This window comes from Colias philodice, chromosome 1 (genome assembly GCF_061535455.1).
Source record: "Colias philodice isolate Cphi_HAF_F1 chromosome 1, ilColPhil1 Martin Lab GWU primary, whole genome shotgun sequence".
NCBI lineage: Eukaryota > Metazoa > Arthropoda > Insecta > Lepidoptera > Pieridae > Colias > Colias philodice.
The window spans coordinates 3,835,797-3,848,277 of record NC_143086.1 but is presented as its reverse complement, the minus strand read 5'-3'; the positions used below and the strand labels follow the sequence as shown (position 1 = coordinate 3,848,277).

Genomic DNA, 12,481 nt, shown 5'->3' with positions numbered 1-12,481 from the left:
AGTTTTATCAATATTGTTGTGGTATGAGTAGCGTTAGATACTATTAGGTATTCTGTGGCATGAGTATAAAATACAATCGCTGACGCATTTAATTAGATAAATGACGCCTTAATTTCTGCTGAAGGCCAGTTAAAATGTAAAAAAAAATTAAAAACATAGTACTTTGTCAGAAAATATTGTAAACATACTTTATGTATGAGATTATATGCATTTGCTTCTTCCTTATTTTTATATAAAATACAATTATGTAGAATACTATGATATTGTATAGGATAATAGGACTATTAATTTTGTATTGTATAATCTTATACGTTAAATTGTGTACCTGCGTAAAAAGATGAGCAATGAATTGAGGAATAAAAATTATTGTGTATTTTTTATTAAGAACGGGATGAAAATGGTACAATGGATAAATGGTTATTTGATACATAAGATATTATTAAAATAAGCATCGCTCAAACTAGATTTAATTGTGTAACGGGCTTGTTAATAAAAAACAATTTATACGACATAGACTTTTATTTAAATATACGCACATTTAATACAAGTGGAAATAAACTTAACCTTAACGATTTATCAGACGAGCCGATAAAAAATAACAGTCGAAAAAATATCAACATATGACAAACAAACTGACTTAACGCAAACTGACTGATAAAACAAATCAAATCATAATTGTGCGTAGAAATACACTTATTTTAAGTTCCAATACATGATTACATAATAATAAGTTGATACAACATTTAGTACTGATAAAATGAAGATTTTTGTTTAAATTTTAAATGCAATAAGAATTCATACTTTATGTATGTATGTATGCATGTATATCCAGTACTAAATATTGTTGGTGGTTAAATAGACACTTATTAAATGTTTTTCACGAGATTATGCATGTCACTTTGACTTGTAGAATCAGTCCATACGACACAGTCGCTGCCCATTCATATCACTGAGTATTTCTTCTCTAATCTCTCGGGTACACTGATTTTCGAGAACGAAATAACTGCGTACGAACGGGATCCTCCCTTGTATGTGGTCACGAATGCAATGGAAGTTTGAATAAATCGCTTTGATGGTACAATGGCCAAAATTTTCCTTCAAAAAGTTTTGCTCAATTAGAAAAAATTGTATATGTAGGTAAATACTAAATACTTCAAAAATATGCGTCCTACGATGTTACCTTATAAAAAAATTCGCCGCTGGCTACAAACTTCGCAATGCCTCATAACCATTACATCAAGCAAGGGGGGAAGATCTGGAAGGTACACACTCATTTAGTGGCATTCACGATATCCACGAACTCGGGCTTCAGGCTGGCGCCCCCAACGAGGAACCCATCGATGTCAGCACAATTAGCTAATTCCTTGGCATTTGCACCAGTGACCGACCCGCCATATTGAATGCGTATAGCCTGCGCTACATCAGAAGACACGTTCTTGGAGATCCAGTTGCGGAGAGATGCGTGGACCTCTTGAGCCTGTGGACATATAGAATGATTAATAAAAAACAATACTATGGCAAAATAATTAGATCTTAATACTATTATAAAGGCGAAAGTTTGTAAGTATGGATGTATGGATGTTTGTTACTCTTTCACGTAAAAACTAATGAACTGATTACAATGAAATTAAGCACACATATAGAGGGTAACTTGGATTAACACATAGGATAGGTTTTATCCCGGAAATCCCACGGGAACGGTAACTATGCGGGTTTTTCTTTGACTGCGCGGGCGAAGCCGCGGGCGAAAACCTAGTTATTAGATAATTAGCAAGTAACAACGACTAATAAAAATATCTTCTATCATTATATCAAATTAAATAGATAAGATTAGAAAAATATTTTTGAAGACATTAAAATGAAAATAGCACAGTAATAAGAATTGCTTTTGAAAATCTAATAATAATTGATACAAAAAATCCAAATTTACATAATGTTACATACTTACAGTGGTAAATGTTAAAAATACTTACGTAATGACGATTCGAAAGTGCTACTAAATAGTAGTCTAATTGAATAAATGAATGTTTGAGTTTGAGGAAGACATTTAAATGAAAATAGCACATTAATAAGAATTGCTTTTGAAAATCGAATATTAATTTATATGTTCACATACCTGAGCAGGGGAGGCAGTCTTGCCAGTACCAATGGCCCAGACAGGCTCATAGGCCAGGACGACCTTGTCCCAATTGTTGCCAATAGCTGGCACCAAGGCTTGTGTCTGCCTGAAAACCACCTCCTCAGTTTTACCAGCCTCTCTCTCTTCAAGAGTCTCGCCGATGCAAGCAATAACCTTCAAGCCCGATTCAAGGGCATGGGCCACCTGTAATATAAAATAATGTAATCTATATATTATATAAAACTCAAAGGTGACTGATATAGTGATCTATCAACGCACAGCCCAAACCACTGGACGTATCAGGCTGAAATTTGGCATGCAGGTAGATGTCATAACGTAGGCGTCCCCTAAGAAAGGATGTTAGAAAATTCATCCCCTAAAGGGGTAAAAAAGGGGATAGAAGTTTGTATGAAACTTTTTATTCCTTGGATGTATTTGCATGAAATTTAGCACACATAATATAGAGGGTAACTTGGATAAACACATAGGATAGGTTTATCCTGGAAATCCCACGGGAATGGGAACGATGCGGGTTTTTCTTTGAGAACGCGGGCGAAGCCGCGGGCGGAAAGCTAGTAGAAAATACATAATAGTACATGTATTTAGATATTAAAGACTGTAAATACAACGAAATCCTATTTACATGTAGTCAAAATAATATTATGAATGACAGTTAGTAATCCCTAAACATCTATATGTATTTATGAAGTCTGTATAATAATTTACCTTCTCAGCAACCAGGTCGTCTTTTTCACCGAAGATGGTCCTGCGCTCAGAGTGTCCCAGGATCACCCAATTCGCACCAATGTCCTTGATCATAGCCGGAGAGATTTCACCTGTATCAAAAATTGTACATGTCATATGTCATAAAACCAAAATAAAATTTTCCTAATTTAATACAAAAAAATTAAGTAAATTCGAGTTAAAATCATAAAGAGGAAATATTTTTAATTTCTAGAATAATATATGTACCGGTAAATGCTCCTTTGGGCACCTTCCAGCAGTTTTGAGCGGCCACCGAGATGTTGTCAGGAATAATGCCCTTGACGTAGGACAAGTAGATTGCCGGCACACCAACAATCACCTGAAAATTGAAAAATTATTGTATTTATTATTTGTAGAGATACAGCGATCTGTACGATATAGGTATATAGCACATACCTCAGCATTAGGGTCTAAAGGACCTTTCTTCAAGGTGTTGACGATTTCATTGATTTGGTTCTTATCACCGTTCATCTTCCAATTACCACCAACGACAAATTTACGACCCATGATTGAGTTTTAGCCTGTAATAATAAGTGATTTAATCAGAGTAATAAAAGTTATGAAATTAATTGTCTGCTATCAAAGCGGTCATTGATAACTTATAATCCCTATATTAATCTTTTTCTCAAGATATACATAGATTTAATTGATTAAATATATAGCTTTAAATAAAGATTTTACTTACTTTTGCCTTTAATGAAACAACTATCTGTTGCAACTTGCAAGTAGCGGTAGGTAGCGGTCAGCTGGGTCACCTCGCCGGTAGAATTGAATAAATACGTTCTCTACTTATAACTCGCAGAGTTAAAATTAAAAACTCTCACTGCGATTGGTGAACAGATTTTCGATACACAAATCAGCCAATAAGATTGAGACATAAACGTACTGTGCAAAGAGAACAGACTAACTAGCTATGACCTATGTGACATTGAGAAAATTTATAGGATCAATACCAATTATAATGTTTCGGTAACACGTTGCAGCGGCTTGAACCATATGTCCGATCATCATAATAGTCCGATGTGTCAAATTTAATTCGTACTTTTATGTACGGTAGGACTTCTTTCGTGGCGAGTACACAACATCAAATTAGCTTTTATTTTTAAATTAATCTTTTATAAATTGTGTTTATTATTTTAAACACTTCTGGATAAAAACTCTACACTATCCGAAATAATAACAATAAAAGGTGGAGAATAAGTTTTTTAATATATAATAAATTAAGTATTCACTTAATGTGACAGCACTGACTTGAAATGTCACTGTCGTGAAAAGTGGTTGGTCGATGATGCTCAGGCGCTTTTCGTTATTGAATTAGAACATTAACAATTAACAATATTAACATTTATGTAAATTAGGTACTAGCTGTTGAGGATTTAATAACAAATAACCACGGCACTTATGACTCTCTTGAGTGAAATAATATGTACCTAATATAAAATATTATTATGACATATTTTAATATCCAAGAGAAATACTGTGATTTTGAAATCTAAATATTAAATATTTTTACTCACCACGGAAACTCCCTTTCACACCTAGGGGCGTTTGTCCACTACAAGGAATTTTACGGTCCGGCATTCCGATTTTTTACGGTCCGGTATGGCACGCCATTAATCTATATACTAGCTTGTGCACTATACGTAATTTTACTGTCCGACATTTTACTTTTCCCTATTCCGGATGGTTTTTTGTGTCTACGAGTCGCTGTAGGTATAATTGTTTTCGAATGCCCACTTGCTTGGATTTTACTGTTTTTACTGCATATGCCAATTGAAAGCAAGCTCTTGTTTTACTTTCTTTTAGTTGGCAATGAGATTTGAGAAGTCGGTATTGTTATTTTATATGTATACATTGACCAAGCATTGTCCTATAATTATTATCTAAGTAAGTGTTGGTAAGTTAAAGTTCAAGTGGGAATAGCTTTAGCTCCTCGTCACCGATTAAAATAAAGTGAAACACGCATTTTAAATCTCTTACGGAACTTTACTTTTTATTATAACGAAGTAATATAATATTTCACCTTCTATATTTTTAATCGTTTCTTGTAAAATGCAAAAACAATCATTTATGATAGCATTATACGGCCAAACTTCCTTGAACTGTACCGCGCTGATCCGAGTAAAGACGGACAGGTGCACAAGCAATTCATCGGTTTTTTCATGCCACACCGGACCGTAAAAAATCGGAATGCCGGACAGTAAAATTCCTTGTAGTGCACAAGCGCCCTAACTAACTACCTAGGTGTGAAAGGGATAAAAAAACATACAGGCGTCATTCAACGTCATATTTTCTTGTTACAAGTTAATGTTCATATACTGAAATCTCCAGTGTATTAGATATAAGCTTCTTGCTCACACCTAACTATCTCCAGATGCCAAAATTATATAGTATAATCGCTCTGTTGCGATGTGAAAGAATGACAAACAAATTCAATTTCAAATTCAGAATTTAGTGTGAACTTAATTTCACAAATTAGAAGGGATTAAGTAAATCTACGTTAAATTTAAGCATTCAATTTTTTTTTTAACTGAGCTTTATAAATTTGAGGTTTTTAAACTGATAACAGTTATTAAAATTCAACCAGCAAAAATAGTAACTTATAATAATAATTTTGTTTTATTTGTATGTTTTAAATAATTACAAAGCCACAGTGCAATTTATTTTAAATGAAATTATAGATCTTAGTTTGTGCACACAGATCTAATATATCTGTGTTTGTGCATAAGTTTTTGAACTGAAGAATCAATTTTTTACGGACCCGCCCATCTGCTTGACATCTGCCGTAATTTTTTTAACTGTCAGTGTCCAACCTCTACTTGGTCTGTGTCGGTGCTTAGTCTTTGACAATACGTTACAAAGTAACAAACAAAGTTGATTTTTGAATATTTTCCATTTCCAGTTCTAAACTTAAATATTTATATTTTAATTTTGTTTGTACTGCTTTTGATTTTGATAACTCGTGTTCCGCGCATTTAGAAAAAATAACAAAATGAGTGCTGTAAGTGATTAATTCGATGTGTTAGATAATAATATGTATAATAACTTATTAATTTATTTTTAATTGTGTAGCCATCCAATTTATTGGAGTCTGAAAATACTGAAAATGATACCAAAAATACACCATCGAGAAAACAGAAAATAGAAGATTACTTTGTCCGGTAAATATTCTCACAGCTTTTTACGCTTTATTTAATATCATAATAGGTATAAAACCCTTCATAAAATTATAATATTAACTTTGAATCAGGAACGAAAATAGATCGCAACATAAATTCAATAAATCACATTGATTGTCTACCTATTTCTTACCAAAAGGTCAAAAGCTGATGTTTTAATAATTTGTGTAGTGAAATTAATATGTAAACCCTAATAAAATTTTTAGAGTATGCTTGCTTTAATATATATTTTGCTTATATATATGTAATGGCAGGAGAAAGAAATATTGGTAAAGCTACATCTGAATTTAATTAATTATAATGCATATTTTGATTTAATATTTTTTAAGTGCATTAACTTTCATTATACATAGATATATTGTTCTAATCACCCTTTAATAATTTCTTAATTTAGTGTGTAATAAATAAATTAAGTGTTAATATGACAATTTTATTCTGAGCTCTATCAAAATGATAAAGAAGGCACAAATTACGTAATAATATTGATTACTGCACATTAGTTTATTGGTCTGATTTTTCTGGACAAAAAAAAATCGCATTCCTTTGTTATAGCGAGGACAAGAAAAATGAGAAGTCGGAGACCAGGAGTGTGCAAGTCGATATGGATGACGGGGGTATAGCTCTGCGTCTGCATAGCAACAACTATTGGTATCAACAAGCTGAAGAGAAAAGGTAAGATATTTTATAGTATTGATTTTTCCAAGTGTTTTATTATAGGTTCCAGCATTGGTTGCAGAAAGCACAAAATGAATTCCAGTATTCTTTTGTTTTTCTTAGTTGCATACTTTTAGAAGGAGGAGAAGACGAAATTTCTATTGATCAATCACCTTTTTAATATACTTAGGAGTTTTCCTTCCGGAAAACTCTTAAGCTAAGCTAGCTTGTAGTTAAGAATTCCAATTTTTGGTTCAAATTTTCATACAAGTCTTCGTTATAATCTTTAGGATAATCTACTATCATTTTTAAAGTCATTGTCTCTATCAAATGAAGACAAATCAAACAAAGGAATTTAAATTAACTTGGTGCTTTTTCAGTTTTAAATGGGGTAACTAATTGTGGATATAAATAGAGCATTGTTTAACAATCCTATGGGTTGTTAAATACTGTAGAATCTTCTTTAATGTAATAAAAAATGTGAAAAAATCTGTCAAAGGTTAAAACAAAATAAAAATATAATTTTTTTTAATTAAATTCGAAATAAAAAAAATTGTTATCATCAAAATTGGTTCATTCAGTCTTGCGTACAAACCCAAAAAAAAGACAGTTAAAATGAGAACTTTCTGCTTTTTTAAGTTGGTTAATAATTAATAAACAAATATATATAAGATTAAATGTTAGTCTGTATAGCTTTAATATACAGTATGTAATCGTTAACGCAAGTAGCAGTTGGAATTACTTAAAATACGACAAATATGAGATAACTCATAACACACAAAATAGCTTCTAAGCCTCATTTCTTATACCTTGTTAATATAGGATCCCGGTCTAGAACGACTTAAATTGATTGCAAAAGGGCTGCCTAAACAATTGCAGTCCAGAATGAGATTAATTAAATATTTAAAAAATATTTTTTTTAAACACCAGTTTTTAGTATTGAATTAAAGTTCACATGTTAAGTTACCCTAAAAATATATAGATTACATATTTGATATACGAAAACGGTGGTAGAGGTTGCGAAAATCTGTTGTGAATGCCAGTTGTGGAGTTTTAAAATGGGAATGAGAAAATTAATCGTAATCTAACTCAACTTGTGAGGTATATTTGGATAGGTCTGATGTCATGTTAGAGAAGTGGTTCGAAAAAATTTGGAAATAACGTGGAAATGTATGTATTCGATGTTCTCAGTGCAATATTCACTTGTGCGAATAGCGAATGATCTTATATATAATCGCCATAATAAATAGCCTTCGTCGATAAATGAGCTATTTATGTGACTTCACACTGAGAGAATTTTTCATCGGATCAGTAGTTACCGAGATAAGCGCCTTCAAGCAAACTCTTCATATTTTGTTTTTCGTTCGGAATAATAAGAATGGTGTGCGCTTTGTGAATCAAAATCTCTTAGGCCCACACTCGTAATTACATCGAATTCAAAACCGCAAATAGCACTCGAATGCGAAAAATAATTTGATATAGTAATTATAATAAGCACTACCCAGTACCACTCATCTATTTGAAAAAAATAGACTTCAATCAATCAAGATTTTATAAAATTGAAATATTATACCGGGTTTTCCAAGAATGTTGGATACTCTAGTAGTCTAGTACGTGAGTGCGGCAGATGGATGGGGTAATTTCCCATCTATCTAAACTATAACTATCCCAAACGTCTTGCGGTCTAAGTCATTTTTTTTGGAAAATTAAGAAAAATCACACTTTCCTCGAATTTGTGGACATCACGTCTGTAGTTAACATCTTTTTCCGACTGTTTTCTTTCCGTGGGTTATTTAATAACGGTAGTCCTAAATAATTAAAAAAACGCTTTATTACGCGTTCATACCTAGACCTACTTTTAACCAGAATATTACACGAGTTAAAGTGCGGACGCAACCAGCTTCAAAAACTTTTCAATTCGACTGTTTTTTCTGTGAGTTTGTTAACTCAGAACTTTCAACTGGGTGAACCGATTTTGATAACTATTATTGTATTTAAAACCTAGCCGCTTCCGCTTAGTCAAATTTTGTCTAGTATTGACGGTTAAGTATTGTCTTAAAAAATATTAAGTATGTGTAACGTCTTTCTATCTTTTATAGAAAAGAGTTGGAAGAGGCTCTTAAAGAGAATGAAAGACTGTGCCAGATTAAAGCGGCTTTGCGTGAGGAGAATTTGCACTACAAGCAAATGTTGGAAGAAGTGCAGAGCTTCGTGGATGTCTATAAGGTAAATATATTGTGTAAATTTTAGTTATATTGATGTCTATGTAATGTCCTCCCTGATTGAACAAAAATATTTTCAGAGTTACACCAATTGGTATGCATAGATAAATTTCCAAGAATTAAAGTAATATTTTCAGTAAAAACATGCACTTTTATTTCATTTTTTTAATGATTGCTTTTTAAAAACAATGTTCGAAACAGAGAACAATTCTTTTATGGAATAATTTGCCTCGGTCGGTTGGGTAATTTAACATTTTTTGTATTTTTTTCTAATACTTATGAGTTTTTTTTTCCATTTTTTAGTTTCAATTTTCATTAAAATCTATTCAGCCGTTCTTGAGTTATAATGAAAAAAATAAATAAATTTAACCAGAGCAGGTCTAAAGCTAGAATATTATTTTAGGAGGAAGTGGATGATGCTGCCAACGACACTGGAATAGATTTGGGAGCCTCCGATGAATCTCAGAACATCAGCTCTTAAATATTTACCCAATAATGTCCCTACAAGTACCTTAATTACTAGCGTTCTTTAGTTATTATTATGTTATTTAATGACCCAAGTGTGTAATCCATTGGTAGAATGAATTGTTTTATGTTAATGTATGTATCACAAAATGAATAATAAATGTTTAAAAATGAAAATGTTGTATTATTTTCCCTTTGTTTAGATACCCTACATTTTTTCCACAAATACAAAAAATTACATATTTTTTTCACAAATACAAAAAAATACAATTGTAAAGTAACTGAAGAAAAAAACTCATCCTTTTGTGTTCGACGTCATATTGGAATTGAAATTTGTCATATTGTAGTTTTAGGTAGGTATATACTATATAATATATACATAGCATTCTACTAGTCGAGCTCTTTTAATTGATATCCATATTGAGTTAGTTGTGAAAAGCAATTAATCCGCCACTTTGTGGCGGCAGCTATCTGACAAATTTTCATCAAACATAGTAAAAAATAATTTGGAAAATCCAAAAGTGCACGCCTCATAATTTTTTTTAATAAATATTTATTAATTATTATTTTTGTTTATTTAATAACAATTAAACCACATCGAATCAGACCCTGAAAAATGAAAGGGTTCTATTCCTGAGCATACTCAAGCGTAAGAGAAAAAAAAAGACTCGATTAGTAAAGTATTTCGGTCGCTATCGTGTTAACAAGAAAAAGGATCCGCACATACAGACACACGGACGTCCAAGACAGAACTTTTTTAAACTGTTTTTTAACTAGTTTAAATAACAAAAATGACATCAAAAATATCATGAACGTTAAAAATAGTGTTTTTTCTTAATATGTGTGTGTATGTATTATCTTACAAGTGCAATGTATGATACATAAAGACATTTTAAGTTTGAAAAATCAGATGTTTTGCGCGAAGTGACAGTAGTACCCACCTCAACGCTTCGCTTATGAGGCGTGCAAAATTCCTATGCCACAGACAGACACGCCAAACCTAACGCTTTTTTTTATTAAAGGGTCTATAAACCGGCCAAGTGCGATTCGCGCACGAAGGATTCCATAAAATCGTACCTATTTAAAGTCGAGATGCTACTTGGTTCCGTCTCCAATATCGAATAAAAACGAGCAATAACTTAAGTACATATTTTATTGGTTTTTTTATATTGTATTATCATTGTATATCTACACAAATAATGAAATCATAGGAAAGTCAAAACTATACGTTTAATGTTTGTCTGTATGTCTTTACGTAGATCCATCCATGCATGGATTTTCAAATTTTGTATGAATATTTACTAACAGGTCCAATAGGAGCAGAGTAATGCGGGTAAAACCAAAGAGAATACAAATACTACGTAGGTAAAACCACGAAGCACGGCTAGTAAAACAAAAAAGAATCCATTTTTAGAATCAAAATACTATTCTTTATATTGTTTTATAAGTCTTCAATACTAATAAATAAAGTAATAAGAAATTGGGAGCTTGCCCCGGTTATATTCGATTACACATAACTTTCACAGAATACTTAGTCATTTTTGAAATCGATCTACTACAGTAACTACCTAACTAGTTAAATTTTGATTAACAAACAAAAAATGTTTCTTACATACATTCAAGTCGATTGTATTATGGTCCGGGAGCCAGCAGCAGATTTTATGACCAAGTTCCTCTCAAGCGGTAATTAGTAAAATGCATCAAAGTATAGTATTATGAAGCCTCGTGAACGTCAGCTGGAGCTCGGTTGGGGGGAAGAGCGGTTGTAGCCTCCCGTATCAGCTGACGGTTTTTCCACCAAGATACAGCCAGCTGACATATATATTTATCCACAGTTACATATAAGCTATCATCAGGTAAATTTTTGTTTGAGAGGAAATAACGGAAAATAAATTTTTCTTTAAATTTAACTTTCATGTTCGAGACACCAGCTGACGTATAATACACCATGTTGTAACCAGCTGACTATTTTTTTTCGTTGAGATATTGGGTTAGCTACAATTTGACAAATTTTTAGCTGAGAGGAAATGAATGAATGAATGTATTTTTTTTCCTATGTGCGTGGGAGGCTACAACCGCTCACCCCCCCAACCGAGCGCCAGCTGACGTTCACGAGGCTTTATAATACTATACTCTCATGCGTCTGACGAATTATCTCTTGAGAGGAAATAGTTAACCAAATTTGCACCTGGCTCCCTAACCATTATCTACATATAGGGCCATGAAATACAATATGATATTTCCTTTCGTACCTTAACTTTTAATGTTACGACAAAGAGTTGAAATAATATGTTAAAATTATATTAAGATATTCTAAGGTTCAGCTAATATAAATATTACAGAGTCGGGCATGGGTCAGACAGTAGTAGTGGGTTCGTTTCATCTTCACTATCACTACATAGTATAAAACAAAGTCGCTTTCCCTGTCCCTATGTCCCTATGTCCCTTTGTACGCTTAAATCTTTGAAACTACGCAACGGATTTTGATGCGGTTTTTTTTAATAGATAGAGTGATTCAAGAGGAAGGTTTATATGTATAATAAGATCCATTAAGTAGTGGAGAAGTACTGTTATTTTTGAGGTTTCTAATGTGATGTCGTAAAAAATTACATTTATTCCGCTTACATTGCAAACGCAGGCTGAACCCTACGAGTTTTATCAAAATAATGTACTAAGTATTATACACATTGAAAAGGTCTACAGAAAAGTCCGCGATGGTATATGTCTATCTCTTATGGATAACCCACAATAACTTTTTTTTGTCATTTACTTTTTACGACAAATAATGGCTAATTTTCGAAGCGATTTTAACCAATACAGCATTAATCCTTAACCAATTAAATACCATGGATACATTGTTCATTTAATATAGATCTATATGGCCCTTTACACCGTATGATTTAAGTGAATATTTTCGAAGATATTACAGATTTAAAAATTGCAGGACGTAGCGTTTGCGGCCGCCCGGCTATGTATTTTATACCCGTGCGATGCCGGAGGCCGGAGCGGGCCGCTATATTTTTATACCTATACAACGTTCACAATTTTTCTGTATTGTATATTTTAGTATCAGCATT

At 32.5% G+C, this 12,481-nt stretch overlaps 2 protein-coding genes across 2 annotated transcripts; one reads left to right on the top strand and one right to left on the bottom strand.

Moving 5' to 3' along the window:
- Positions 1-500: 500 nt before the first annotated feature.
- On the bottom strand, positions 501-3,762 carry Tpi (triose phosphate isomerase). Its single transcript, XM_089705626.1, has 6 exons — positions 3,570-3,762; positions 3,281-3,405; positions 3,092-3,203; positions 2,846-2,955; positions 2,117-2,323; positions 501-1,477 (listed from the first exon to the last, which is right to left on the bottom strand). Exons 2-6 carry the CDS (start codon positions 3,389-3,391, stop codon positions 1,271-1,273), a joined length of 747 nt encoding a protein of 248 aa, XP_089561752.1. The 5' UTR covers positions 3,392-3,405; positions 3,570-3,762; the 3' UTR covers positions 501-1,270.
- Positions 3,763-5,701: 1,939 nt separating this feature from the next.
- Positions 5,702-9,581, top strand: LOC149491080 (uncharacterized). The gene is made up of 5 exons (XM_089698906.1): positions 5,702-5,885; positions 5,957-6,045; positions 6,616-6,735; positions 8,817-8,943; positions 9,343-9,581. The coding sequence occupies exons 1-5, from the start codon at positions 5,877-5,879 to the stop codon at positions 9,418-9,420; spliced, it is 423 nt and encodes a 140-aa protein (XP_089555032.1). The 5' UTR covers positions 5,702-5,876; the 3' UTR covers positions 9,421-9,581.
- The last annotated feature ends 2,900 nt before the right edge of the window (positions 9,582-12,481 follow it).